This window comes from Rutilus rutilus (assembly GCF_951802725.1).
Source record: "Rutilus rutilus genome assembly, chromosome: 6".
NCBI classification, from domain to species: domain Eukaryota; kingdom Metazoa; phylum Chordata; class Actinopteri; order Cypriniformes; family Leuciscidae; genus Rutilus; species Rutilus rutilus.
Window position 1 is genome coordinate 43,325,837 of NC_140214.1, and position 26,426 is coordinate 43,352,262.

At 42.1% G+C, this 26,426-nt stretch overlaps 3 protein-coding genes across 3 annotated transcripts in view; all 3 read left to right on the forward strand.

The window, feature by feature from the left end:
* Positions 1-26,426, forward strand: part of LOC311292520 (uncharacterized protein) — a 341,250-nt gene that overhangs the window by 300,525 nt on the left and 14,299 nt on the right. The window lies entirely within an intron of this gene.
* Positions 1-26,426, forward strand: part of LOC311292532 (protein NLRC3-like) — a 437,424-nt gene that overhangs the window by 300,362 nt on the left and 110,636 nt on the right. The gene's annotated exons all lie outside the window — the stretch shown is intronic.
* Positions 19,812-23,436, forward strand: LOC311292541 (uncharacterized protein). Its single transcript, XM_084412261.1, has 3 exons — positions 19,812-20,338; positions 21,131-22,143; positions 22,454-23,436. Exons 1-3 carry the CDS (start codon positions 20,146-20,148, stop codon positions 23,390-23,392), a joined length of 2,145 nt encoding a protein of 714 aa, XP_084268387.1. The 5' UTR covers positions 19,812-20,145; the 3' UTR covers positions 23,393-23,436.

The following is a 26,426-nucleotide window of genomic DNA, read 5'->3' on the forward strand; positions in this document are numbered from 1 at the left end:
CTACTAGGGACAGCGGAAGATTCATCCATCTAGCCATGTCTTTTTTACATTTTTCAAACAAAATATTAAAATTCTTAGTGAAGAGGGACAAAAAAGCAGGAGTAATCTCTACCCCAAGATATTTAAAGCCCTTGTTGACAATTCTAAATGGGAAATGAGATGCAGAGATTGAAGTGGCTGCTTGATTGAGAGGAAACATCTCGCTTTTTTCAAAATTGATTTTATAACCAGAGAGGCTTCCGAATTGTTTTAGGATATTGAGAATGGAGGGAACAGAACTTAGTGGGTTTAAGACATATAAAAGAATGTCGTCTGCATATAGGGATAATTTGTGTGTGAGGCCCCAACGCTCTATGCCCTGGAAATTCCCTGATTGTCTAAGGGCAATGGCTAGCGGTTCAATGGCGATAGCGAAAAGCAGTGGAGACAGACTGCAGCCTTGACGTGTGCCTCTGCCAAGAGAGAAATACTCTGATTGCTGTCCATTAGTAATTACTGTGGCTGTAGGATGAGAGTAGAGGAGTTTAATCCAGGAGATGAAGGTATCTCCAAATCCAAATTTTTTTAAGGTTGCAAACAAATATTGCCATTCAACTCGGTCGAACGCTTTTTCAGCGTCAAGAGATATAACCATTTCCGGGGAGCAGGATGAAGGGGAATAAACAATATTGAAAAGTTTTCTAAAATTTGAACTAGAGTGCCTATTTAGGATAAAGCCTGTTTGGTCTGCTGCAATAATTTGTGGGATAACGGTCTCCAATCTAGCCGCCAGAACCTTGGATAAAATTTTATAATCCACATTCAGCAGGGAGATTGGGCGGTAGGAGGAGCAGTGAAGTGGATCCCTACCACCTTTTGGAAGAAGCGTAACCGCGGCTTGTCGTAAGGTTGGTGGGAGCTGACCGGATGACAGGGATTCATTAAACATAGCTTGGAGCAGCGGGCATAACGTGGGTGCAAATTTTTTATAAAATTCGGAAGAATACCCATCTGGACCAGGAGTCTTGTTGCCTTTCAAGGAATTGATAGCTTTTAGAATCTCTGACTTAGAGATCGCATCTCCCAGTAATGAATTTTGTTCAACTGGAACAGAAGGGAATTGAAGGTTATCAAAGAAGTGGTTGAGCTGTGGAAAGTTACCATCACATTCAGAGCTGTATAATTTACTGTACTATTGTTTAAAGGTATCATTAATTTCCAAATAGTCTGTCACAATCTCCCCTGTTTGATTATAAATCTTAGGTATAAGGCGAGATGATTGGGCTTGGCGAGCTTGTTGGGCAAGTAGCTTGCCAGCCTTATCACCTGAATCGTAAACTCTAGATTGTGCTTTATTGAGTAAATAAATGGCCTTATCTGTGGAGAATAAGTCGTATTCTGTCTGTAATCGCAGTCTCTCTTTGAAAAGCGTTGGAGATGGAGAAGAGGAATAGTGGTTATCAATCTCTGCAATGGCTCGCGAAATGTCCTTGAGTTTTGAGTCTCTTGCTTTTTTTGTCCTAGAGGAGTATTCAATTATTTGCCCCCGAAGATAGGCCTTGAGAGTCTCCCAAAAGGTTGAGTGGGAAACTTCTGGCGAGGTGTTCGTTTCAATAAAAAAGTTAATTTGAGAAGAGACGTGATTTACAAATTGTTCATCAGCAATGAGGAGGGGATTAAGCCTCCAATTGCGAGAGGGTCTATAGCAGTTGGGTAGAGCTATGTAAAATGAGACCGCACCGTGATCCGAGATAGTAATACTATGATACGTGCAAGAGCTAACATGTCCCAGCAGTCTGTTGTCTAGGAGAAAATAGTCGATGCGAGTGTAAGTGTGATGGACATTCGAGAAAAAGGAGAATATTTTTTTATTATTAAATTTGAATCGCCAAATGTCTGAAACACCATTGTGAGCTATGAACTCATTGACAACTTTTGCAGATTTGGTGAGGGGTTGGGGCTTGTTAGATGATCTGTCTAACACAGTGCTGAGTACACAATTAAAGTCACCACCTATTATCAACTTATAATTTATATACTATAAATTTAAACTTATAAGCAGCCATATCACCCTGTAGCCCAAGACTGGTTGCCCACTGTAGCTAAGCAGGGCTGAGCCTGGTTAGTACCTGGATGGGAGACCTCCTGAGAAAATCAGGTTGCTGCTGGAAGAGGTGTTAGTGAGGCCAGCAGGGGGTGCTCACCCTGTGGTCTGTATGGGTCCTAATGCCCCAGTATAGTGACGGGGACACTATACTGCCAAAAGAGCACCGTCCTTCGGATGAGACGTTAAACCAAGGTCCTGACTCTCTGTGGTCATTAAAAATCCCAGGATGTCCTTCGAAAAAGAGTAGGGGTGTAACCCCGGCATCCTGGCCAAATTTGCCCCTTGGCCTCTGTCCATCATGGCCTCCTAATCATCCCCATATACTGATTGGCTTCATCACTGTCTCCTCTCCACCAGTAAGCTGGTGTGTGGTGGGCGTTCTGGCGCAATATGGCTGCCGTCGCATCATCCAAGTGGATGCTGCACATTGGTGGTGGTTGAGGAGATTCCCCCATCTATGTAAAGCGCTTTGAGGTCTCAGAAAAAGCGCTATATAAATGTAACAAATTATTATTATTATTATAATTGTTATCACCGGGAATGGCAGAGAACAGTTTGTTAAAAAAGTTGTAATCATCACAGTTAGGAGCATAGACATTGATCAAAATGACAAGACTGGTGAACAATCTGCCTGCTACAATGACAAATCTCCCATTTTTATCAGAAATCACTTCCTCAGCTTGAAAGGGAATGTCCTTATGTACGAGAATTGCTGTCCCTCTGGCCTTAGCATTGAACCGGGAGTGGAACACTTGACCAACCCAGCCTCATAGGGGAAATTTTTTAAGCGATAAAAGAAACCTAATTTTGGCTTAAGCTTCTTCAACAAATGATCAATATGTACATCAAATGCTAATCTTTTGTCCATCCATATATCTAAATATTTATAAGAACTCACTCTTTCTAATGGTATATCATTTGAAGTTATAATTGAAATGTCGGTTACTTTAGAGCGACCCGGTTAAAAATCATATGTTTTGTCTTTTTAGAATTTAGAACCAATTTTAAAGGGGTGGTAAAACACCTTTTTTCGAAGGCTTGATTGTGTTTGTGGGGTGCACTGTAACATGTGTTCATGCTTCGTTTTTAAAAATTCACATTATTTTACACATATTTAACCATTATTCTACACTGCTCTGTCCCTCCTTGTAAAAATGGTCGGATGATTTCCGCGTTCTATGAAGCCCCCCTCAAAAATACGCAATGGGCTCAGATTGGTTAGCTGGCCCAGTGTGTTGTGATTCGCTAACCGCCGAGTGCACGTAGTTCGGAAACGTCACGCCCCTTACCCTTACCGGTAGTTTGTGTTTCAGTAAACAACGGCGTCAATATTGCCATACAAATTTGAGCCCGAATCAGACCCAGAGAATGTTAGCGCAGAGGATCGAGCAGAACCTGTTCAAGAACGGCTGTTAAAGGACGTTTCAGAAAGGTATGTTTTTTAAGATTGCAGATCTATTGTGATCGCTATGACACTGTTACTTTTGTATATTTAGAACGATTGTAGCTAAATATCTGTCGCCAGAACTATTAAGCCAATACAAACACTAAACATTGGCTTTACAACAGTAGCCAAATCAAGCACAAAACCATGTTTAGCATGCCTGTAGATAAACAAGCCTGTAGATAAACAATACATAAAAGCTATAATCAAAGAATAATTTACACTGATCACATAAACGACAACAACCACGAATATTCCAAGTTCGCTGCGCTGGTGATATTAAACAGAAGTTTGTATGTGTTTGTCGGATAAGTATGAATTAGCATTTAACAAACTGGTTTGTGGAGCCAAACAGCCTTGTCCTTCGTTTACTTCCTTGCTACAACATGCAATTAACAATACGAACTATTACAGGAAAACACAACGACGAAAAATAAATCATACTTACAGGTTGTGGCCCGTAAACAGTTTCTGTTTTTAAAGTTGGAACTGCTCCATCTTTCAGGACTAGCCGTTGTGCGAATCCTTCATCGGAGGAGGGGTTTATGTAAATATTGGGCTTAGTGATGTCAGCAAGCCCGCAGGAATGGAACACAGGCTTCTGGCTGCTTTATTTTAAATAAGCACCAGATGGCGCTGTTCTCGACACTCTCGAAGCTTTGAATCTTTTCCCGGAACAGTAAGGGGAAAGCCTCAGTGATTCATGAGGCTTTATTTCCCCATTCCTACAAGATAGGCATAACTCACCTGCTGTAAACATACAGAGAGAGATATAATGCGTTTTTTATTATAATAACAACTTTATTTAATGATATAAGTAAAAATATAATAAATATGTAATATAGTAGCCTACAGATATTTAGCTAAATACTATCTATAGCTCTTTTTTTCTAGCCAACTAACGTGCTATAGCCTATATATTATGGTCATCAAATGGCTTTCCTAAGGTAAATGTTATGTGACATAATTGTTCTCCAGCTGTTTTATTGACTCCTTTGTTTGTTTGTTTGTTTGATTGATTGATCGATATTATGTATGAGGAATATACATTTTGGTAAGTTGTACTGTATCTTTCAACATTGTTCATTCGTGTTTATTTACTAGCTAGAGATGATCGGTTCACGTGCCGCCAGGGATCTGTCACGTCACATTTACAAGCGCCAAAACTGTATTTATTTATTGTTTGAATTTCGTAATAAAAAAGTGACAGAATCTGAGAGCTGAGATTTTTTTTATATCATAACTAACCTGCTCTGTCTAGTCTGACGGTCTCTGTGTCCTCTTTGCTTAGCGATTTTTCTCTGCGTGAGAAAATGGATGTGTGGCGTGAGAGCGTGTGAAAAGTGTCAATTGCGTGTGTCTCACGGTGAATGCGTGAGAGAACGGCTGGCAATAAGGACGGATCTTTACTTAAGGCTATTGGGTCTATTTGATATGGGTCCACACCAATCAAGCTTATCTTCTCTTGATACCGACGAGATGAAGCCATTAGGCTACTGCTCCCCTCAACTCAAATCTGCGTGCGGCTAGGGGCAGGACAGATGTCATGTCAACAATATGGCTGCGGTTAGTTACTTCTGGTGTTTGCAAATAAGGCCTATATCATATCATAGTCCGATTCATTTTTAGATTTGTTTTTTTAAATTCTGATGGATTTGTAAAGAAATCAGATATTCTCTTCTGACTCGCCATAGTTAGCTGAGTTTGTTTTTTCATTTGAATATTCTAATTTTAGCATAGTCACGTCACGTCATTTACGTCAGATCGACTTTTGAAATATATTTATTTCTCAATATCACAAAACGTCTCGGGTTACGTATGTAACCCTCGTTCCCTGAGTAGGGAACGAGACGCTGCATCGATACTCGATACTTTGGGGAATGCCTTCGGCATGAAGCGTCTGAAGTCAACTATGGAACTATTCCAATCTTGATTGGTGCAACGTCACCCGTGACGTCGCATGTGACGGTGATCCGGAAGCTACAAAAGGGTCACAGGAACCAGGAAATGTTAGCTTCTAATTGGTCAAAGCAAGTCGTTCTCAGGGGCGCGAAAAGTGTGGCCGAGGGAAGCAGCGTCTCGTTCCCTACTCAGGGAATGAGGGTTACATACGTAACCCGAGACGTTCCCTTTCATAAAGGGAACTCCCGCTGCATCGATACTCGATACTTTGGGGAACGAATACCCACGCCGCCACACTGAGAGAAAACGCCCTGGTGTAAAGCATCTGGCACACTCACGGACGATAGAATGAGTAGAGGGCAGATCCAAACTAGCTTGCCATAAGATTTGGTGCAAGAAGGGGAGGTCTGGAGCCGGAGGCTCGACTGACCTCATGGATGGGAGCCCCAGACCATAGAAAATATTAGATGAGAGGTGAAGGCAAAAGCGCACCTTGTACTTCAAATATAAGTGGTTTTAGATAACCAACTGTACTCTTAATAAAGGGAATAGCTCCTAACCCTTGATGCATAACTAGATGGACTGACTCCTCTCAGCCTAAGGCCTAATGTAGGAACCTCAAAGGCTACGACCTTGACCATCCGACACATGCGATGGAGGATGGAATACCCGAAGAATCTTAACATTGCCTACAGGTACCTCAGTACCGGGCAAAAATAAAGTTGAGTGGCTCCCACGCTAGCAAGTAAGAGGGGGCAGCACCACCACTCTTCCAGGGAGTAAGACGAGCAGGAAGCAGACTCAATAGATTCTCCTATATATACTTATATATCTCAAATATATATTCGTATACCTCACCCACAGGACATGATGGGTGCCAGGGATAACCCATCAGCCTGATGCCAATAGGCTGGATGAAAAGGATTCATCCTCCAATCTACAGGAACATGGAGTTTCAGTGGGAACGTCCTTTCGAGAACACCCTTAGAGGCTTGCGGAGGGCACTGAGGCCGCCACAGAGGCCCTAAGCATGAACAGGAGATCCCGTTAGAGAGCGGGATGGAACACCAGTACTGAAGCCAGTGGGCAGTAATAAACTGGGTTCAATGCCCTCCCTAACTTAATTGTTTAGTTCCTAGTAGAGTGGGGTTCTAGTATGGATGTCCTGACCACCTCGGTGGAAAGGGCAGCCTAATTATGGGTGGGACCCCCTCAAGGGCCAGACCCATAGTCTCCATTACTCTGGTCGGGGATGAAATAATGTACCATCAGCCTGCGACAGAAGATCTCTCCTAATAGGAATTTTCCATGGAGGACTCTCCAAGAGACTAATAAGGTCTGAAAACCAAATTCGAGCCGGCCAGTACGGAGCTACAAGGAGCAGTCTCACTCCGTACCTCCTGACTCTTTCTAGAACCCCAGGGAGCAGAGCGATCGGGGGAAAAGCGTACAGACGTGACCTCGGCCACATCTGTACCATGGCATCCAGACCCAAAGGAGCTGGATGTGAGAGAGAGTACCAGAGCGGGCAATGAGAGTTCTCATGAGAAGCGAAACAGGTCAACCTCCGCCCGGCCAAACTCTCTCCATATAAGCTCAACCACTTCAGGGTGGAGCCGCCATTCCCCGGGCCTCAGCCCCTGCCTCGACAGGATGTCTGCTCCCATATTATCAACCCCAGGAATATAAATAGATCTGATGGAGAGAAATTTGTCCTGGGACCAAAGAAGAATTTGATGCGCCAGTCTACAAAGAGGGCGAGATCTCAATCCTCCCTTGGCAGTTGATATAAGAGACCACCGACATATTGTCTGTCCTAATAAGAACATGATGGCCTCTGAGGTCTACAAGGAAGTGCCTCAGGGCAAAAATACGGCCAACATCTCCAAGCGATTAATATGCAATGTGAGATGATGGTCTTTCCAAGTACCTCGGGTGTAACGGCCCTTCATAACCGTACCCCAGCCCGTTAGGGACGCATCCGTGGTCAGAGTTTTTCTCTCACATGGTGCTCCCAAAACCGGGCCCTGAGACAGGAACCATGGTTTCTTCCATACGACAAGAGAACGAAGGCATCTGCGCGTAACTCTGATCGTACGAAAAGGGTTTCCCAGAGGACAAAAACCCTTGTTCCTGAGCCACCACTGCAAGGCCCTCATATGGAGCAGACCAAAGGGTACTACCGTGGAAGCTGCAGCCATAAGACCCAAAACTCCTTGAAAGTGTTTGACAGTGATAGCCTGGCCTAACCTAATACTCTTCAATGTGTTTAAGATAGTATTTATACGAGCAGGAGACAATTGTGCCCGCATCGTGACTAAGTCCCACTCTACTCCCAGGGACGTAGTCCTCTGAAGAGGAGTTAAGGAACTTTCCTTCACATTGAGTCTCAACCCCACACACCTCAGATGACGCAAAACAACATCTCGATGTTGAATTGCTAGTTCTTTTTGACTGAGCCAAAATGAGCCAGTCATCTATAAGATACGGACCCCCTGAAGTCTCAATGGAGCAAGGGCCGTGTCCATACATTTAGTGAAGGTGCGAGGGGATAAGGCTAGGCCGACTGGAAGAGTCCAGAACTGATGCGCTTTTCCCCCCAAAAGCGGATCTCGGAAACTTCCTGTGATAGGGTTAGAAGGGAAAGAGGAGTTCAGGAGCTTGTGGATCTATCAAGACAGACCAGTCCTCGGAGCTGGTCTGACTAACAGTCCGTAACTTGAATCTGAACCCCCTCGGAGGTTGATCCAGTACCATGAGATCCAAAATAAGGCCTAACTCCCCCCCTCATAGGAACTATGAAGTGCCAGCTGTAGAACCCAGGCTCCCGTAACCAAGGAAGAGCCCACTTTGAGGTTTCCTGTGTTAAGAGGGACTAGACTTCCTGTTCCAAGAACCGACCCTGCTCGGGGCTGGCCGACATGTGAACCACCCTTAGTAGATAATATTTGTATATTAGCTCCACTGTAAGCAGGACCTCCTAGGATATATTTTGAAGACCCCTCGGGGTGTCTAAATATGCCATTATGGGGACCAGTCCCTCGAGACTGGCCTCGGCTATAAATTTCCAAATGGCTTCGGTGACCTGAAGCAGCTAACTGGCAGGAACTAACCGAAATATGCTCTCTACAGACCTCCTGAGAGGCGGCGAACTCGACAGGGCCGCAACGTTATCGGGCAGATACTGCGATTTGTGTTCGCTGGAAGCCGATGTGTCCCGAAGCGCCATCGGCGGCGGAAAGCAAACATCGATTTCCTAAGGGCTGCATAAGGGGGCGAGACTCCTGTACTCGCTCTCCTGGGGGAATGCCCATAAGGGTCTGCGTGTTACGACAAGACCTCTTAGTTGAAGCCATCTTAGCCCGAGAGACAGTCCTCAGACCTGTCTTCGGTATGGAGTGCTTCGTGCGAGAATGTTTCTTCTGGCCCCAAGCCTTATACGGGGGGGCACGAGAGGAAACCTTCTCAAAATATGAGGAGCTGGCGGCTGTCCCATGAGGCTGCCCCCTGGCAGCAACCCCATGAGACCTGGACTGACAACTGGGGATAGCTGATTGTCGCTCTGCCTCCTGAAGCCTCTCGACAACGGATCTTGCCGCGTCGCCAAAGAGGCCGGAAGGTGAAAGGGGAGCATCGAGAAGGAAAGCCCTGTCTTTCTCCCCGATCCACAAGCGATTAAGCCATAAATGTCTCTCTGAGACGACTAGTGCTGCCATAGAACGGCCAATAGCACGGACCGTCTCTTTAATAATACGAAGAGATAAGTCAGCTACTCTATGAAATTCAGTAATAACAAATTCCCTAACAAATTCGATGTACGAGATTTGGAGGGAAGTGTCTGAGCTATCAGGGGTGACGCAATGTCGGGGAGAAAATATTTCGCAAAATATTCCTCAACCCGAGCCATCACCTCATAACCATTTTCATTAGATTCCCTAATGGATGAGTAAATATATACATGGGGGGGAAATAATTGAGATGAAAATGGATTTTTCCACGATCTCGATACCTCAGTATGGAGATCAGTGAAAAAAGGGAAGGCTCTGACACGAAGATAGTGACTGGGTCTGCAGGAAGCGCTCATTCATTTTATTTTTCTTAGTCGCTTCCTGCTTATTATATGGCCATTTAACATTTAATTTAACCACTGCCCAGATTACAACCTCCAGCAACTCGGTGAATACGGTGAATCCCCATATCCACGTGATTCAGTGTTGATAAATAATATCTAACTCCTCGGAGTCAGATAAATCAAACGCTGTGTCTTTAACACGGTCGGAAGAAGCCGCAGCGCGGGCTTCCGAACCGTGCGCGAGACCAGTGGAGCTGGTTAATAAACACTGAGTAAGGGTCGCAACCGTCTCAGTATTATATGCCAGCCCCACGTGCGAATCCCATGCATACAAGTAGCGCGCTGCCTCAACAGACGCGGGACCTGATGCACTGGAAACGCGAGCCTGATCTATTTGATCGAATCAAACGCTCTGTCTTTAACACGGTCGGAAGAAGCCGCAGCGCGGGCTTCCGAACCGTGCGCGAGACCAGTGGAGCTGGTTAATAAACACTGAGAAAGGGTCGCAACCGTCTCAGTATCATATGCCAGCCCCACGTGCGAATCCTATGCATACAAGCGGCGCGCTGCCTCAACAGACGCGGGACCTGATGCACTGGAAACGCGAGCCTGATCTAATTGATCGAACAAGCTCAAACGGGAGCGGAGCTTTTTCATTGAAAACAGTTTGCACAGACAGCGCCCTCGAGCACCGCCCGTGCATGCTCCACTCCCAGACAAACTACACAAAGCGAGTGTGTGTCACCCTCGCTTAAATAACGTGGGCAAGGGGACGCACACTGCCTGAATAGCTTCTCTTTTATTCACCATAAATAATACTCTTTTCACGGGACAGACAACACCAAATAGAACAGACAAGATGACATAGAGCGCTTGCTGAAGACCAGAAGCTAACATTTCCTGGTTCCTGTGACCCTTTTGTAGCTTCCGGATCACCGTCACATGCGACGTCACGGGTGACGTTGCACCAATCAAGATTGGAATAGTTCCATAGTTGACTTCAGACGCTTCATGCCGAAGGCATTCCCCAAAGTATCGAGTATCGATGCAGCGGGAGTTCCCTTTATGAAAGGGAACCACATTTCTGCCGTGCAAAGGCAAAAGACTGTAACTTCTTTTTGGTCGAAAATGAGTTATTTATATTTTTGGCACATTCAAGACCTCCTTTATCATGTGGATGTGTATATTGAATCAATTCCATTGTTTTTTCGATAAAATAATGAGTTGTCTTAACAGTAACTTCCAAAACCCCATGAGAAACCAAGGCAGAACACCGTAACACCAGTTACCACTCTTTGGCTGTGTTTGGGAACGCTCAAATTGAGTTACGGTACTCTGCCTTTGTTTATCCGTGCGTCAATATGACGTTACTGTGCCGGTGTTATATCAAAAAATGCTACCTACCAGATTGTACGGTTATCTGCCTTTGTTTTACTGTCCATTAAAATTACAATTACGGTGTAGCCTGTGTACTTTGTGCAGCTGCCATCAGTCCCTGTAACTTCTGATGTCCTCAATCAGAACATTTATTATGGTCTGAAACCGCTCCATCGACAAACGTGCGATATCGATTGCTAAGGATTATGCAGAGTTGACAGAAAAATGTTACACATGCCGTAACAGATGAATACAACCAAGAACTAAAGCCCCGCCTCACCCAGTTCGGGTACTGGACCTGGTTGAAACACTCATGCATCTAGCTGGCAGAGTGCCAAAACTTCGCCGGCACCTTCAGCACCGCCCTGAACACGGTCGAGCCAATGCTGGACTAATATATCTATGGAGGTATTTTGTCATGTCAAATGTATTAATAATGCCATCAGAATGCAACCAAAGCCCAGGATAGCAATAAGTAGATGGCTATAAATAATTGTAAATCATACAAAATAAATGCCATGATCACTAGATTTTACACAGGTATTACTATAATGATTTTGTTAATGCTGATCAGCAACCAAATATTAATAATGTGGAAGTTACTGCCTTTTGCCTTGGCATGAATTCTCACTTTTTGCTGACAATACAAAGGCAGAGTACAGTAGCTTTACAATAGTGGTCAAAAGTCAAGTTTGAGCTCAAGATTGTTTTATGTATATAATTTTCATTACTAAAACATCTATTTGCCAGATTTCCAGTGTCCTACCTATAATTAATTTGGCGGGACAACTAAAAATCTTTAAAGTCATTTTTCTCAGTTCCACACTCTGCAGATTTGACATCATATAAAAACTAAATTATATTTTGAACAATTTTATGAATAAAGGTGGAAAATTAAAAACCTTTTGAAAAACAAAAACTTTATTTCAAGTCATATCATTTTAAATTCTCGTGCTGTCAGCAGCCCTAGTTCCCGCGGCCATGGGTACATATTACATTTAATACACATACAAATACTTCATCTACAGTGGTGTGAAAAAGTGTTTGCCCCCTTGGTAAATATGATCAAATATGGCTGTAAAAAATAAATCTGCATTTTTAATCCTTTTGATATTTTATTTAAAAAATGAAGTAAAAGAATTGTAAGTGGGGGGAAAATCACATTATGAAATAAATGTTTTTCTCCAAAACACGTTGGGAACAATTGTTTGCCCCCTTTTATTAAATACTTTTTGCAACATTTTTTAAATAAAATATCAAAAGGATTAAAAATGCAGGTTTATTTTTTACAGCCATATTTGATCACATTTACCAAGGGGGCAAACACTTTTTCACACCACTGTATTTGATAATCAATAATAATCCATTTCTAAATATATATATATATTAATAATAAACACATAATCCATTCACACATAGTACACAACACATAATCTTTGCGTTTAAATTAGCTGCTTGGAATTTCTTTTATACAGAATTTGTGCAAGTTATTGATAAGCATGCCCCATGGACAACTATTAAGGTCAAAGGTCATCATTTACCTTGGGTAAATGGGGATCTTATCAGTCTGTTTAAGCAGAGGGATAGGGCATGGAATAAACACAAAAATTCAAAACTTCCTAGGGATTGGGAGGAATACAAACGGCTACGAAACACGTGCACCACCCAAACAAGAAATGCCAAAGCCAATTACTATAGAAATAGTTTGTCAAATGACTTCAGTAATCCTAAACATTTTTGGAAAAAAATTAATACCTTACTTGGTAAGTCTAACAGTACCACGAGTAATATGACAATCAATAATGAAATTGTTAATGATCCAGCAGTGATCTCCAATGCATTTAGTTCACATTTCTCCCAAACACCGCAGGTACAGTCATCGCTCTTTCACCCAGAGCCGACTGTTAATTCTCAGCCCTACGATAGTTCTTTCACATTCCGACAGGTTAGCTCAGCTGATGTCCAGCTGGCCATTAGCAAGCTATCCTCTAGCAGTGGACCTGGCCCTGACGGCATTGAGGGTAAGTTTATCAAACTTTCTTCACATGTTCTATCCTCTCCATTGGCTGAGCTTTTAAATCTGTCATTTCTAACCCATGTAGTGCCTTTGGCATGGAAGTGTACCAAAGTCATTCCATTGCATAAAGGAGGGGACACCCAAAATATGAACAATTATAGACCTATCTCAATAATTAATAGTATTGTGAAAATTTTTGAGAAAATAATCTTTAATCAATTATCTAGCTATCTCTCTTATAACAATTTACTATCTCAATGCCAGTCAGGTTTCAGGAAACACTTCTCTACTACCACTGCTCTTTTGAAATTTACAAATGATATTTTTTCTAGTTTTAATAACAATATGTGTACTGGTGCCATCTTCTTAGATCTTACAAAAGCATTTGATTTAGTTGATCACTATCTGCTCCTGGATAAATTATATTCAATTGGCCTTTCCCGTTCATCTCTACTGTGGTTTAACTCATATTTCCATCATCGCCGCCAGTGTGTGTCCTTCAGGGGCAGTCAGTCGAATTTTACAGGTGTAGATAAAGGCATACCTCAGGGTTCTTCGCTTGGGCCTTTGTTATTTTCCATTTTTATTAATGACTTACCACTATGCTGTTCAGAATGTGACATTCATCTTTATGCAGATGATACAATTATTTATTGCTCCAAACCAAATATTCCCGAAATAAATTATTCTTTACAACATGACTTTGATTCTGTACAGCAGTGGCTGTCATTTAATAAACTCCTGCTGAATAAATCAAAGTCATATTGTATGCTTTTCCAGAAGAAGAAAGATAGAAATAATCTTAATCTGCATTTTCTTGATTTTTCTCCTTTAGAGCCAACAGAAAAATTTAAATATCTCGGTGTTTGGCTAGAAACTGATCTTTCATTCAAAGCTCATGTACACGCACTTAACAACAAACTTAGCTTTCGTCTTAAAACATTATATCAATCAATAGACTGCTTTACCTTTCAGGTTAGAAAAAGGATAGTCTCTCAGTTGTTGCTGCCTATTCTGGACTATGCAGATATTATATATGCCAACACTACTGCTATTTGTCTACATTCTCTCGATGTGGTATACAACAGCCTGTGCCGATTCGTCCTTCGCTGCCCCTATAGGACACATCATTGTGTGATGTATGAACAGTTGTCCTGGCTTGCACCCTCAGACAGAAGACAATATCATTGGCTTCTGCTCATTTTTAAATGTATTTACTTGCAATATCCATATTATTTATCACAATATTTAGCGCCTTACAGGTCACAATATAGCCTTCGTCACAATGAACAGGTCTTCTTTATTGTCCCTAGAGTTAAGAGAGAAATTGGGAAATATGCTTTCTGTGTTAGAGCCCCTCGTGACTGGAACAGCCTTCCTGCATACATTCGCTCGCTTACGTCTTTTCCTCTGTTCCGAACTGCTTTGTTGACATAACTTCAGAATACTTGTCTGTGTTTCTAGCATCTCGGATTTGGCATCGATATGTGTCATGTATGTTTTTATACAGTATATATATGAAAGTCAATCTGTGATGGGTGGGGTTAGTGAGAGCTTGTGTGTGTGTGCGTGTGTGTGCAGGTGTGTGTGTGGATGTGTGTGAGTGTGTGCGCTAAGGTTTTTGGTTTTCTTTTATTGTTGTTGTATTATTATTTTATTATTATTATGATTTGATTGTATCTACTCTGTTGTTCTGCTGTTTTATGTTGTTTGGATATGATCCTGAGGACCCCCATGAAAACGAGATGTTTCATCTCATGGGGTTTATCCTCTAATAAATGTTCATAAATAAATAAATAAATAAATAAAATAAATACACAGACGAACACCTATTCACACTAGACAATGGTTTCGTCAGCTTCCGGTTGCGATGCGCCGGCGCGACCCGGCCGTGATGTCATCAGCGGCCGCCGCTCGATCGGTCGGTCTTTCCCACTGGAAGACTGACTACGCCCTCACAGACACACAACACGAGGACGAAACGACAAGACCTAAGTCTTGTGTGTCAGTGCTGCTTCGCCAGTGGTGGCAGCTAATGTGACTTTATCACAGCTGTATAAGTACTTTTGTCAATATGGCAAAGGTAGTTTACTACATCTAAGCTATTTTTTTTTATTTGATTTTTCTATTGAAGCAACTTCATTCCAAGTCAGTGCTATCGCAGTGATCAATGAAACTGTCAGTCAAACAGATAGGCAGGCATAATTTGTCAGTTCAATTGTTTTTTCAACAACTGTTTCAAACCAATTTGGCAACAAAAGAACAAAACCATGACTATATAAAACCATATAACTATATAAAACTATAAGAAAACCAGGTGTCGAGAGTGTGTGCATCTTTCCATCAAGTGTCAGCCCAAGGATTGAGATTGGTACGTGATGTCACCGTCAGGAGCAGAAGCTGATGGTAATCCACCAGAAAGCCGGTTGTAGGACCGTACAGTCTGCGTATCATCTGATCATTTCATTTCCTATTTGGACTGGAATAACGAGAAATTAAAAAAGACGGATCGTTTATACGTTTTTTCGTTTAGTTTAAAGGTCCCATGACATGCTACTTTTTGTAGGCTTTAACCCTCTGGGGACCAAAAACGCGCCTGCGCGTTTTGCTCGTTTTTTTTTTTAGCAATGAAAAATAAACACAAAATGCTCTGTTAATTTTGATCTTTCATTTTCGTGTAATACATCAATCGATCCTGTTCAGTTTCTATTTTTTTTCTGTATACTCACAATAAAAATAAAGTGTTTTGCTTTTTGACAAATAAAGAAAAACTAACATGATGGGGGGGTCACGTGACGCATATGGCGGAGTAGCGGCGCATTTCCTTTGCTCCCGCAGCTCGGCATTCGTTTAGCCTTTTTTCTCTCAATTTATTTGGTCGCAGTGAGTGGACACCTTCTGCTAGAAACACCATAATGCCTGGAACTCAGAGAAAACTTAACCTTAACGCAAAACCGGCTAAATCGGGAGAGGACCAGTCGCCGCGGCACGGCCAAGCTAACATGGCCGCCTCCACACAACCAGGCCTGGGTCAAGTTGATGCCGATAGCTTGGTGGAAAGAATATCTGCTGAGGTACTCAGGGGCGTGGAGGCGTCATTCGACAAAAAGATCGACCCGATTCTGAAGAAGCTCGACGAATGCTCGTCTAGATTCGTCACTTTGGAGACGCGGATTACTGAGACCGAGAATCGCATTTCCGACTCCGAAGACGCCGCGGCCTCCCACGGTGCTAGGATAGCTGAGATGGAGAGCAAGATGGAGGCTGCCCTGGAGAAGATTGACGATCTAGAGAATAGGAGCCGGCGGTGCAACATACGCATAGTCGGGCTCCCAGAAGGCAGCGAGGGTACTAACCCGGTGGAGTTCTTCAGCACCTGGCTGCCGGAGCTTCTGAAGGTGAGCTTCCATGGCGGTTCCGTTAAACTGGATCGCTGTCATCGCGTCCTCGGTCGTCGTCCTCCCCCTGGACAGCGGCCCCGGGCTGTCATCGCAAAACTCCACAACTTCCAGGACAAAGCACGGATTATGCAAGCGGCGAGGAAGGCGCAGTCCCTGGTCTACAATGATACCCGGATCATGATATTTGAGGACTTCTCCATCGCTGTGGTACGGAGGCGACAGGAATTCTACCCGGTGAAGCAACAGCTCAAGGAGAAAGGGATCGGCTTTGCCTTGTTGTATCCAGCTGTGCTGAGGATCAATCACGGCGGGCAGGAGAAATTCTTCAAACATCCCAAAGACGTGGCTGCCTTTCTGGAGAAGATGTCGCAGCGCGAAGGCTCTCCCTCCGTGAGCCCTGCTGACTGATCTCCATCACTTCACTGGCTGGCATAAGTATACTCTGGTCCTCTCTCTTATTGCCACATCTTATTGTTTAGGCATAAACTTGAACTTCACATCAGAACTGTTACTTGTTAGTGTTTATCTCACTGTTGGCTGACTTACTGGATGTGCTATACAGTTAAGCTCGCCCATTTTCTACAGCCTGTTAAGTTAGGGCTGGGTTTACTGATGTGCAGACTTGTTCTTTCCCTCTCATATTAGTCTGTTTAGTGCTCACTTGTGTTTGCAGTTTATTTGTTCTTCCTCTTGATAAGAGCTGCGGGCCAGCGGTTGAGATGTGTTGCAGGTTCAAGTGTGGGTGAGTGCAACAGCTGGTCCAGCATCTTCCTATATCTACCTCATTTGGGAAGGTAGCTCACACCCCTGTTGGGTGTAACAGACCAAAGTCTGACCCCAATGTCAATGTTTTTGTTGTTCATTGTTTATAGTTATGGTTTAAATGTTAGCAAAGCAGTATATCTATCTTCTTTCTGTATCCTTTGTTATAGTCTGGCCTCAGGGAGCTCTGATTATTTTCTATCTTTCTATTCAGTCGGTATGTCTTTCTCAAAGCAGGATGACAAGTGACAGTACCAAACCCACACTTAAAATATGTAGCTGGAATGTAGGGGGCATACACAATCCTATTAAGAGGAAAAAAATTCTAAGTTTTTTAAAGAAGGAACAGGTTCATATAGCTCTCCTACAAGAAACACACCTATCTGCTGATGAGCATTTAAAGCTGAAGCGGGACTGGGTTGGTCAGGTGTTTAGCTCATCTTTTACCAGTAAGAGCAGGGGCGTTGCCATTTTAATAAACAAGCACCTACCTCTATCTGACGTCCAAACTATCTCTGATAAATCCGGCAGATATGTAATGTTAAAGGGCCATCTCGAGGGCCAATCGGTGTCTTTTCTTAATATTTACTTCCCCCCTGTACATTCTAATGACTTCATTTCTCAGGTTATGTCTTTATTTTCTGACTGGATCTGCGTTAACTCAGTTATAGCTGGGGACTTTAACTGTTACTTCTCCTCTGTAATGGATAAATCGCCTTCAGTACAGAATATAATGTCTAGAAGAGCTGGAGCTGTATTGGACACCTGCAGAGAACTCGATTTAGTGGACACCTGGCGTGTCTTACACCCTAAAGATAAAGAATTTACATTCTATTCTGGTGTTCACAAAACATGCAGCAGAATTGACTTTATTCTCACCCCCACAGTTACATTAAATAATGTCAAGAACTGCAATATTGGGGACATCATTATCTCTGATCATGCACCAATCTATATAACTCTAGCTAACCTAAACCCAGTGGGTCAAAGGCGACCTTGGAGATACAGCTCCTTCTTAAATCACGACCCAAATTTTGAGGAATATCTAAAAACACATTTGGAAGATTTTTTTAAAGTAAATAAGACTCCTGATGTCTCCCCTGGTTTGATATGGGACACCATGAAAGCCTATATCCGCGGTCTAATTATATCATACACTGCAAGGCTTAAAAAGAACAATATGAAAGAGCAAAGAAAACTTGAGTTGGATCTGCACCAGCTTCAGACTAAATACAATGTATCTCCGTCAGAAGAACTCAGAAAGGATATACAAGTGGTTAAGACAGCTTTAGAAGGCTTACTGACAAAAAAGGCAGAAAAATCTTTGTTTTTCATGAGGCAAAGGATGTACGAATTGGCAAATAAACCAAATCGTTATATGGCCAATCTCCTTCGCAACAGGACTTCGGCTCAGAATATTTCACACTTCAGGGACTCTTCTGGTGTACATATTTATGATAACAAAATAATTAATGATTCCTTTAGAACATTTTATAAACAGTTGTATACCTCTCAGTTCATACCGCCCTTAAAGCAAGATATGATAGATTTTTTCTCAAAGGTGAAACTACCAAAAATTACAGAGGAGCAGAGACATAATCTGTGCAGACCAGTTACTCTGAGTGAAATTAAGAATTGTATCCAACTCCTCCCGAACAATAAGGCCCCAGGCCCTGATGGTTTCAATGCAGAATTCTATAAAAAATTCAACACCAGTTTAAATAAACCTCTTCTAGATATGCTACAATCCTCTTTTACAGCCGGAGCCCTTCCACCATCCCTGATGGAGGCCAATATCTCCTTGGTTCTTAAAAAGGGTAAACCACCTGAAGAATGTTCCTCATATAGGCCTATATCTGTTTTAAATTTGGATTTTAAGCTTCTTGCAAAGATTCTGGCCTCACGTTTAGAGATTGTTCTCCCCACTGTCATTCTCAACGACCAGACTGGTTTTATACGCGGTAGATACTCCTCTCATAATGTGAGACGCCTGCTTAACATTATTCAGCACTCTTCCCTGTACAGCACTGATGCGCTGGTCATCTCGCTTGATGCTGAGAAGGCCTTCGACAGGCTGGAATGGCCTTATCTTTTCTTTACACTCCAAAAATTTGGCATTGGGGAAGTATTTATTAAATGGGTCCAGATTCTGTATACTTCACCCCTTTCAGCTGTAATTACAAATGGGCTCCGGTCCAGCAACTTCAGCATTGAACGAGGGACCAGACAGGGCTGCCCTTTGAGCCCACTGTTATTCGCGTTGGCTATGGAGCCCTTAGCGGCTGCCATCAGACAGGATACCAATATTAGTGGAATCCTCTTAAATAATTGTCAGCATAAAATTTCTTTGTACGCGGATGACGTTTTAATTTTTTTAAGCTCACCGACACAATCTATTCCCAAATTGATAGAATTAATTAATTGTGACCCCGCCCATGAGAACCCGGCTAAAGTCGCAAGATCTAATTTTGAGATAAAGAGCGTAAAGTAGTCCTAGTCATGAACAATGACAAAACTATGGAATATTTTTTTATACTTGTAAATGATAGCTTAGATACTAATGTTTCGAAATGTAGTGTTTAAATTCTCTTCTCTGACATGATAAATATTAAAATTAACACTTTTATTGACGTTACGATTACATTTTCCCCCGAGAAATACCGGAAGGCAGTTCCACAATGTCACATTTTCAATCGGCTGTGAGTTTAATGTTGGCGGATAAACACCCGGTATTTTGGGTGTCATTCGGTTCAGGAACTTCTTTCCTCCCATTAGAAAGTTAATACAGATCATAATATCAATGCGCATCACCGTCACCTAGCTCTGTTTTCGGTATGGCAGGAAGGTTGCGACTTAAGCCGGGTATGGATTTCGCAATGGATTGCTTCGTATCACAACGGACATTTCAGGAGGACTGATTTTTTTATTGAAGATTAACTTGTTGTGAATCTAACCAACATATTTTAAGGACATGTCATGCATGCTACCTCTTGAAACAATTCGGTGTTTGGACACTGACTGACCGTATCCAGCACCACTGCTGAGGAACTTTCTGGAATCTCGAACCAGCGACGATGAAGTGTGATGTTATCCGAAATGGCGGCGCGAGAAGAACTGAAGATTGCATCCTGTCTCAATAAGTTGTTGTCAAGTAATTTAGGAGGGATAGCCTCAAACCAAGATCTTAGAAATTGTATTGAAGATTATTTTGTCGGACATGAAATCAATGATGATGGGGACTCTTTCTTCGACGACTCTGAAGAGGAATTTGATGAAGGTAGGCTATGCTCTGTCTGAATGCCTAGCGTATAAACTCTAGGTTACCTAGCATTATGTTCTGCTTAGATAACTCATTGTCAGTAACAGCCAACACAGGTTTATTCCGTGAAAATGCAGACAATTGGATTTAGTGCTAATGCTGTTGATTATGTCTTGTTTCAATGAGTTATTATGCCCCTCATGATGTTTATTGATTAGACTCTGAATGCCTTGCTCATCGCCTAGCTTTTAGTCTGTCCCCTGTTTGCCTAGCTGCTATATATAATAGTATCCGTAAGTTAGATGTCCTGAACAAATTGACGGAGTAGCCTATGTTTTCATGTTTCTGTTCGATCGCGCCCGCGCCCGCCGAGACACACACACACACCATATTCCAGCATTGCAATCTTGACATTGCAGCCTGTTCATTATAGCCATAATAAAATATAATAATAAAATAGTCAGCCTAACATATAAAAATTACACTGCTCTGTTTGTCAGTAGCCTAGTACAATTCGTACCATTTTGCGCATGTGAAGAGGATGATTTTTTCCGTCGATATTGGAAAGTGAGTGAAGTACAAAGCATATAATAAAGAATAGTTTACCATCCAAATACATCGCGAATGTTGAAACATTTTGATTCTAATTAGAGAGTTACGTGAGCCCAACACTGCTTACTTTCACTTTCGCTTATAAAGTATTTCATTTTGGCTTGTTTATAGTTTTTTTTTTTTTTCATTCTTGTTCTATTCTGAATATCATTACATTTAAATGTATTTTATGAATAAAAATGTAATGTGCTTTTTCAGACCAAGACCATACTGATGAGGAGGACGAGCCGGTTTTAGTGGTTGAACCCCAAGCTGTAAGTCTAGGAAATATTCAAGTGGAAAAGCATCCAGAATCTCAATTTGCCTCCAATTCTGGACTTTCAGATGCTAAATTGAATGTTGTTTTTTCTTGCAACTGCAAGTTTTACAATGGAGGAAAGTGTTCATCTTCATTCAAGGATCAAGAGTTGCTGTCGCTCAGGATGAGTTATTTGGAGATGGATAGTGTGGCCCTCGATCTGGTCCTGTTAGCTCAAATCCAAAGTCACCTGCACTGTGGGGAAGAGACAGTCCGCACTAAAAAAGCATCACAGACTGCACGGAAACGTTATCGCCTAGATTATTTTTATGAAGGGCTGAAAATATGTCGGGATACTTTCATGTATATGCATGCCGTGTTTAAAGATCGCTTGGCTGCATTAATCAAGCATTACCTGCAGAATGGTGTGACTCCTAGGATCCATGGGAACAAGGGAAGGTTGCCTAAGCATGCGTTAGAAGTTGATGACATCAAAAGAGTGGTTACATTCATCCACAACTACGCTGAGGAAAATGCCGTGCTTCTTCCAGGGAGAATACCTGGGTACAAGAGAGATGACCTCAAGTTGCTGCCCTCCTCCATCAGCAAAGTTGCAATTCACAAGCTGTTTAATGATTCCTGTGAGACCAGTGGCCATCGAGCTCTGAGTGAGCGAACGTTTTATAGTATCTGGCGGCAGTATGTGCCTAACGTGTTGCCGATGAAGCCGATGTCCGATCTATGCTGGACCTGCCAAAAGAACAGCACTTTACTGCTAAAGGCCTCAAAGAAAGACCTGGATGAGAAAACTGAAGCATTTCGGAAAGCTGAGGAACATCTGTTGCAGGCCACAACAGAGCGGTCATTTTACAACACCAAGGTGCAGCAGTGCCGCAGAGTTGTAGCCGAGAATGGTGTAACCAAGCTGCTGGATCCTGGGAACAGTGCGCCCAATTCTTCGTCTGCTTTTGAGGTAATTTACTGCCCTATGCAGGGTACACTCACTGTTATTGCTATGTTGTTATACTGTACAGAACATGTGCAGAACATGCTGTTACAAAGACAAAATCCATCACTGACTAAGCTATCTTGTGATGTCTGTCATTAAGCTCTAGCTTAATGTAATTGTTTTATAATTGTTACAATTTCATGTATTTAGTTAAAATGATGTAATTGACAACATGGCACCATTTGTGTCTGAATAGATCTTAATTTTTGATGATGCATTGACAAATTCAGTATTTACTAATATTTATTCTCTGTCTTCTCTCTATCTCTTTAAGGTTCATTACAGCTTTGACTTTGCGCAACAGCTCCATTACCCTCACAATCCCATGCAACCAGGACCCATCTTCTTCAAGACACCACGCAAGTGTGCTGTGTTCGGCGTCGTGACGGAAGGGCTTCCACAGATGGTGGTCTTCCTTCTAGATGAGGCAACTGTGGTAGGCAAAGGGGCCAACTGTGTCATCAGTCTTCTGGACTACTTTTTCGACAATTATGGTTTGAAGGAGACCCACTTGCACTTACATGCAGACAATTGCTCAGGCCAAAATAAAAACAATGCAGTCATTCAATATCTTCTTTGGCGCGTTGTAACAGGGAAGCATCAGAGTATCACCCTTTCATTCATGTTAGCCGGACACACCAAGTTTGCTCCTGACGCTATGTTTGGCCTGTTCAAGCGCAAGTACAGGAATTCAAAAGTTGACTGCTTGGCTGACATTGAGAATGTTGTGCGCCTGGCTTCTCCAAGTGGTGTGCTGATCCCTCAGCTGTGTGGTGATGAGGCGGGCAATGTCATTGTTCCTATGTTTGGCTGGGACACTTATCTGTTACAGTTTTTCAGGAAGCTCCCCTCTATCAAGCCACTCCATCACATTGATTTCAGAGCAGATGGGACTGTAATGTGCAAGACCCTGTCAGAATCTGAGCCAGTCACACACAAGTTGCTAAAGTGTAACCTAGCAGATGTACCGTGTGAAAAACCTGCCACTTTAAAATCAGAGGGTCTGAGTGAAGAAAGGAAAAAGTACCTTTTCCATGATATCAGGGAATTTGTAGCAGAAAATTACAGGGATCTGGTTTGCCCTGACCCAAACATGCAGGTGGAAAATGTTGTCCATGCAGAGGTTGTGACACCTGCTCCACCCCCAACTCATGGTGTGGGAAGACCAAAAAAGACCCCACGAGCGCTTGCCAAAAGAATAAAACTGGCATAGAACATGCATATGCACTCCCTTTAGAGTTAGATTTCGAATAATTTAAAAAAAAAATACCTTTGTGATTATATTGGTTATTATTGTTATTGATATTGTTATTGTGATATTGACTGACCACGACCACATGACTGACCACATCATCGTCTGGCGGACTGCCGCCCTAGGCAGAGTACGTTTTCCATTCTCCGGTGCTGGGCCCTGCTGCCGAAATGTTGACTTGACTGACCACGTCTTTGTACAGTGTTATTTATTCCTTTTTGTTAATCACCTCAGGGTGAGACTGTTCTAGGTTGAGTGAATGTTGTTTTCACTTGTGTCTTTCTGATATGCGTTGTTTATTTACCTACTGACTCTCTTGTAAGTGGATCTCTCTCTCTTTTATTATTATTAAATAAATTATTATGAATTATACTCGAGTTGTATTGGCAGGTTATTTCTTGATTATGCATATCCTATTATTAGAGTGCTGGTAATGGTAGGCCTGTACAGTACAGTCTGTACTGTGTACAGTAACTCTGAACACAGTATTGTGGTATCTCTTTCCTCCCCATGCGTTTCAATGTTATTTGTATGCATTTTGGTCATGCATATCATGTAAAAAGACTCATATTTACCAAAATAATAGAATTTCCCCCTAAAAGTATCATACATCACTGAAAAGGGGAGGATGTAAGCTTTAATTTGGTATATGACATATAGTCAGGAAAATTATGGATCAGAGGTAATGCCATTTTAAAAGTTTACTTATTTTCAAATTGGAATTTCTCAAAAACCTAAAATTCCGAGCTCGGAATTCTCCAAATCTTTGAAATGGCCTAACTCAGTAAATATTAGGTATATCAATGAGAAACTTTCACAGCCTATTCCTTATACTGGGTAGAATGACCTGATGTAAAAAAATACATAACATAAAAAAATGACTTTAGCTGGGTTATCACAGGCAGGGTCACAATTACTATGGATCCTTTTCTGGCTACAAAATAAATTTTTCTAAAAGTGAGGCAATGCACCTATGTTCCACACAAACACCAGACCCAAACATCTCACAGCCTTTTCGTTGGTCCCCTGCGGGATTCACATATCTGGGCGTAAAAGTGTCACCTTGTTTGAAAGACCTATATAAGTTAAATTTTGTCCCCCTCCTACAGAATATACAGCGAGATCTTGATAGATGGTGTGGTTTGCCCCTGTCTCTTCTGGGTCGTATTCATCTGATCAAAATGAACATACTTCCCCGGCTCCTGTATCTGTTTCAGATGCTACCGGTCATGATATCAAAGAAAGCTATCTCAAAATTAAATAGTTCTATCATATCATTTATCTGGCGTAAGAAGAGACCCAGGCTAAGATACAGTCTTCTCTGCCTCCCTATGACAAATGGTGGGCTGGCCGCACCCTCTTTTTTATTTTACTTTTGGGCAGCACAGTTTAAGTTTCTTTTGGAATGGTTCATAGACGACCCTAATTCTACCTGGCTTAGGTGTGAATCGGCTTCCTTAGGCAGCATCCCTTTGCAGAACTTGTTATACACTTCTTCTGACAATATCACAGCTTTGGTGAGAGACAATATAATCTTAAGGAACATGATTAACATATGGCGTAAGGTGAGGAGGTTGGAGGGGTACAGTAATAACTTTTCTCTATTAACACCTATTCATGAAAACCCTGACTTTGTACCTGGTCTTCAGGCAGGTCTAGTTGCCTGGAAAAATAAAGGTGTTACAGTCATTGGGGACATGATACAGGGAAGCTCAATTCTCACTTTCCCTCAAATGAAAAACAAATACGATCTCACCAACAACGATTTTTTAAAATATCTCCAGGTTAAAAATTTTATTTTGAGCAACTTGAAAAAATTCCCTGGAGGGCTGGCTATCTCCCCCATAGAATCTTTGTTTCGAAATGATAAGGGACTTAAATTCTTCTCCAAAAAGCTTTACAAGACCCTATGTAATCTAAAGGCAGATAATTCTGACAAAATTAAGGGTAAATGGGAATCTGAGCTGGGCACGATTGATCCTGATGATTGGAATGCCCTGTGTGGCCAGCCCTCTAGGGTCCTGCTGTCCAACTCCTATTGGGAGAGACAGTTTAAGATTCTGTATAGGCTCTTTATCTCTCCTGAGGCCAGACACAGAATGAATCCTACTTTGTCTGAATTATGTGTGAAATGTAAATCTGCTACTGGATCATTTTTCCACTGTCTATGGAGCTGTCCTCATATCCAGCAGTTTTGGTCTACAATTATTCAACAGTTCAGTATTATTTTCAAGTGCCATCTACACCTGGGAGCAAGGACCTGCCTATTGGGACTAAATGAGGAGCTGCCTGCAGGCTTTCGTAATAGAGACCTTTTGGACATTCTGTTACATTGCGCCCGGAAATGTATCCTGGTCTTGTGGATTTCTGATAAAGCTCCTACTCTCACTCAATGGCAGCAAACTGTATTGAGCATTATCCCATTTGAAGCCGTTTCCACAGCAATGAAGGACAAACCCTTTTTATTTTACCGGACATGGGACCCATTCTTGGACTATCTGGGAATCTCTGCATCCCGCAGGTTGAGATCTGGCCTCATGGGTCTGGCCTGGTCTAAAGATGTAGGGCCATAATCTGCTGTCAAATCGGTTTATATTATGTACTCTGTGATTCTGCTTGGAGTCTGAGTACTTCCTACTTATATCTCCTTGACTGCATAGACTATTTGTATTTTGGGCACTGGCCCTAATGCTTTACCTACTGCTTTGCAAAAAAGTTCAATAAAAAAAAAATGTTTAATAAAAAAAAAACTAACATGATGCTATTTCTGCCTTCTCTCTGTCAGTAAACTCCCATTTGAAACGCGTTCGAAAATGATCTATAACTCCGCGAAAATTCAGTCAAACAGGGAAACAGACCAACAGGCATAAAGCTTGAGATCGCAGCTTTTAAATGAAGTAATTTATATAAAAAACAAATATTATCAGCTTCTGTAATCTGTATAAAAAGAGAGCGACTCCAGTCAAGCTCATTACGAGATGATTCACAGTAATTT

Bases quoted from the DNA above. Each gene is read 5' to 3' on its own strand.
- LOC311292541 (XM_084412261.1), top strand. From the start codon at position 20,146: ATGTTATCCGAAATGGCGGCGCGAGAAGAACTGAAGATTGCATCCTGT. The intron at 20,339-21,130 runs GTAGGCTATGCT...GTGCTTTTTCAG, and splicing joins TGAAGAGGAATTTGATGAAG to ACCAAGACCATACTGATGAG. The intron at 22,144-22,453 runs GTAATTTACTGC...TATCTCTTTAAG, and splicing joins ATTCTTCGTCTGCTTTTGAG to GTTCATTACAGCTTTGACTT.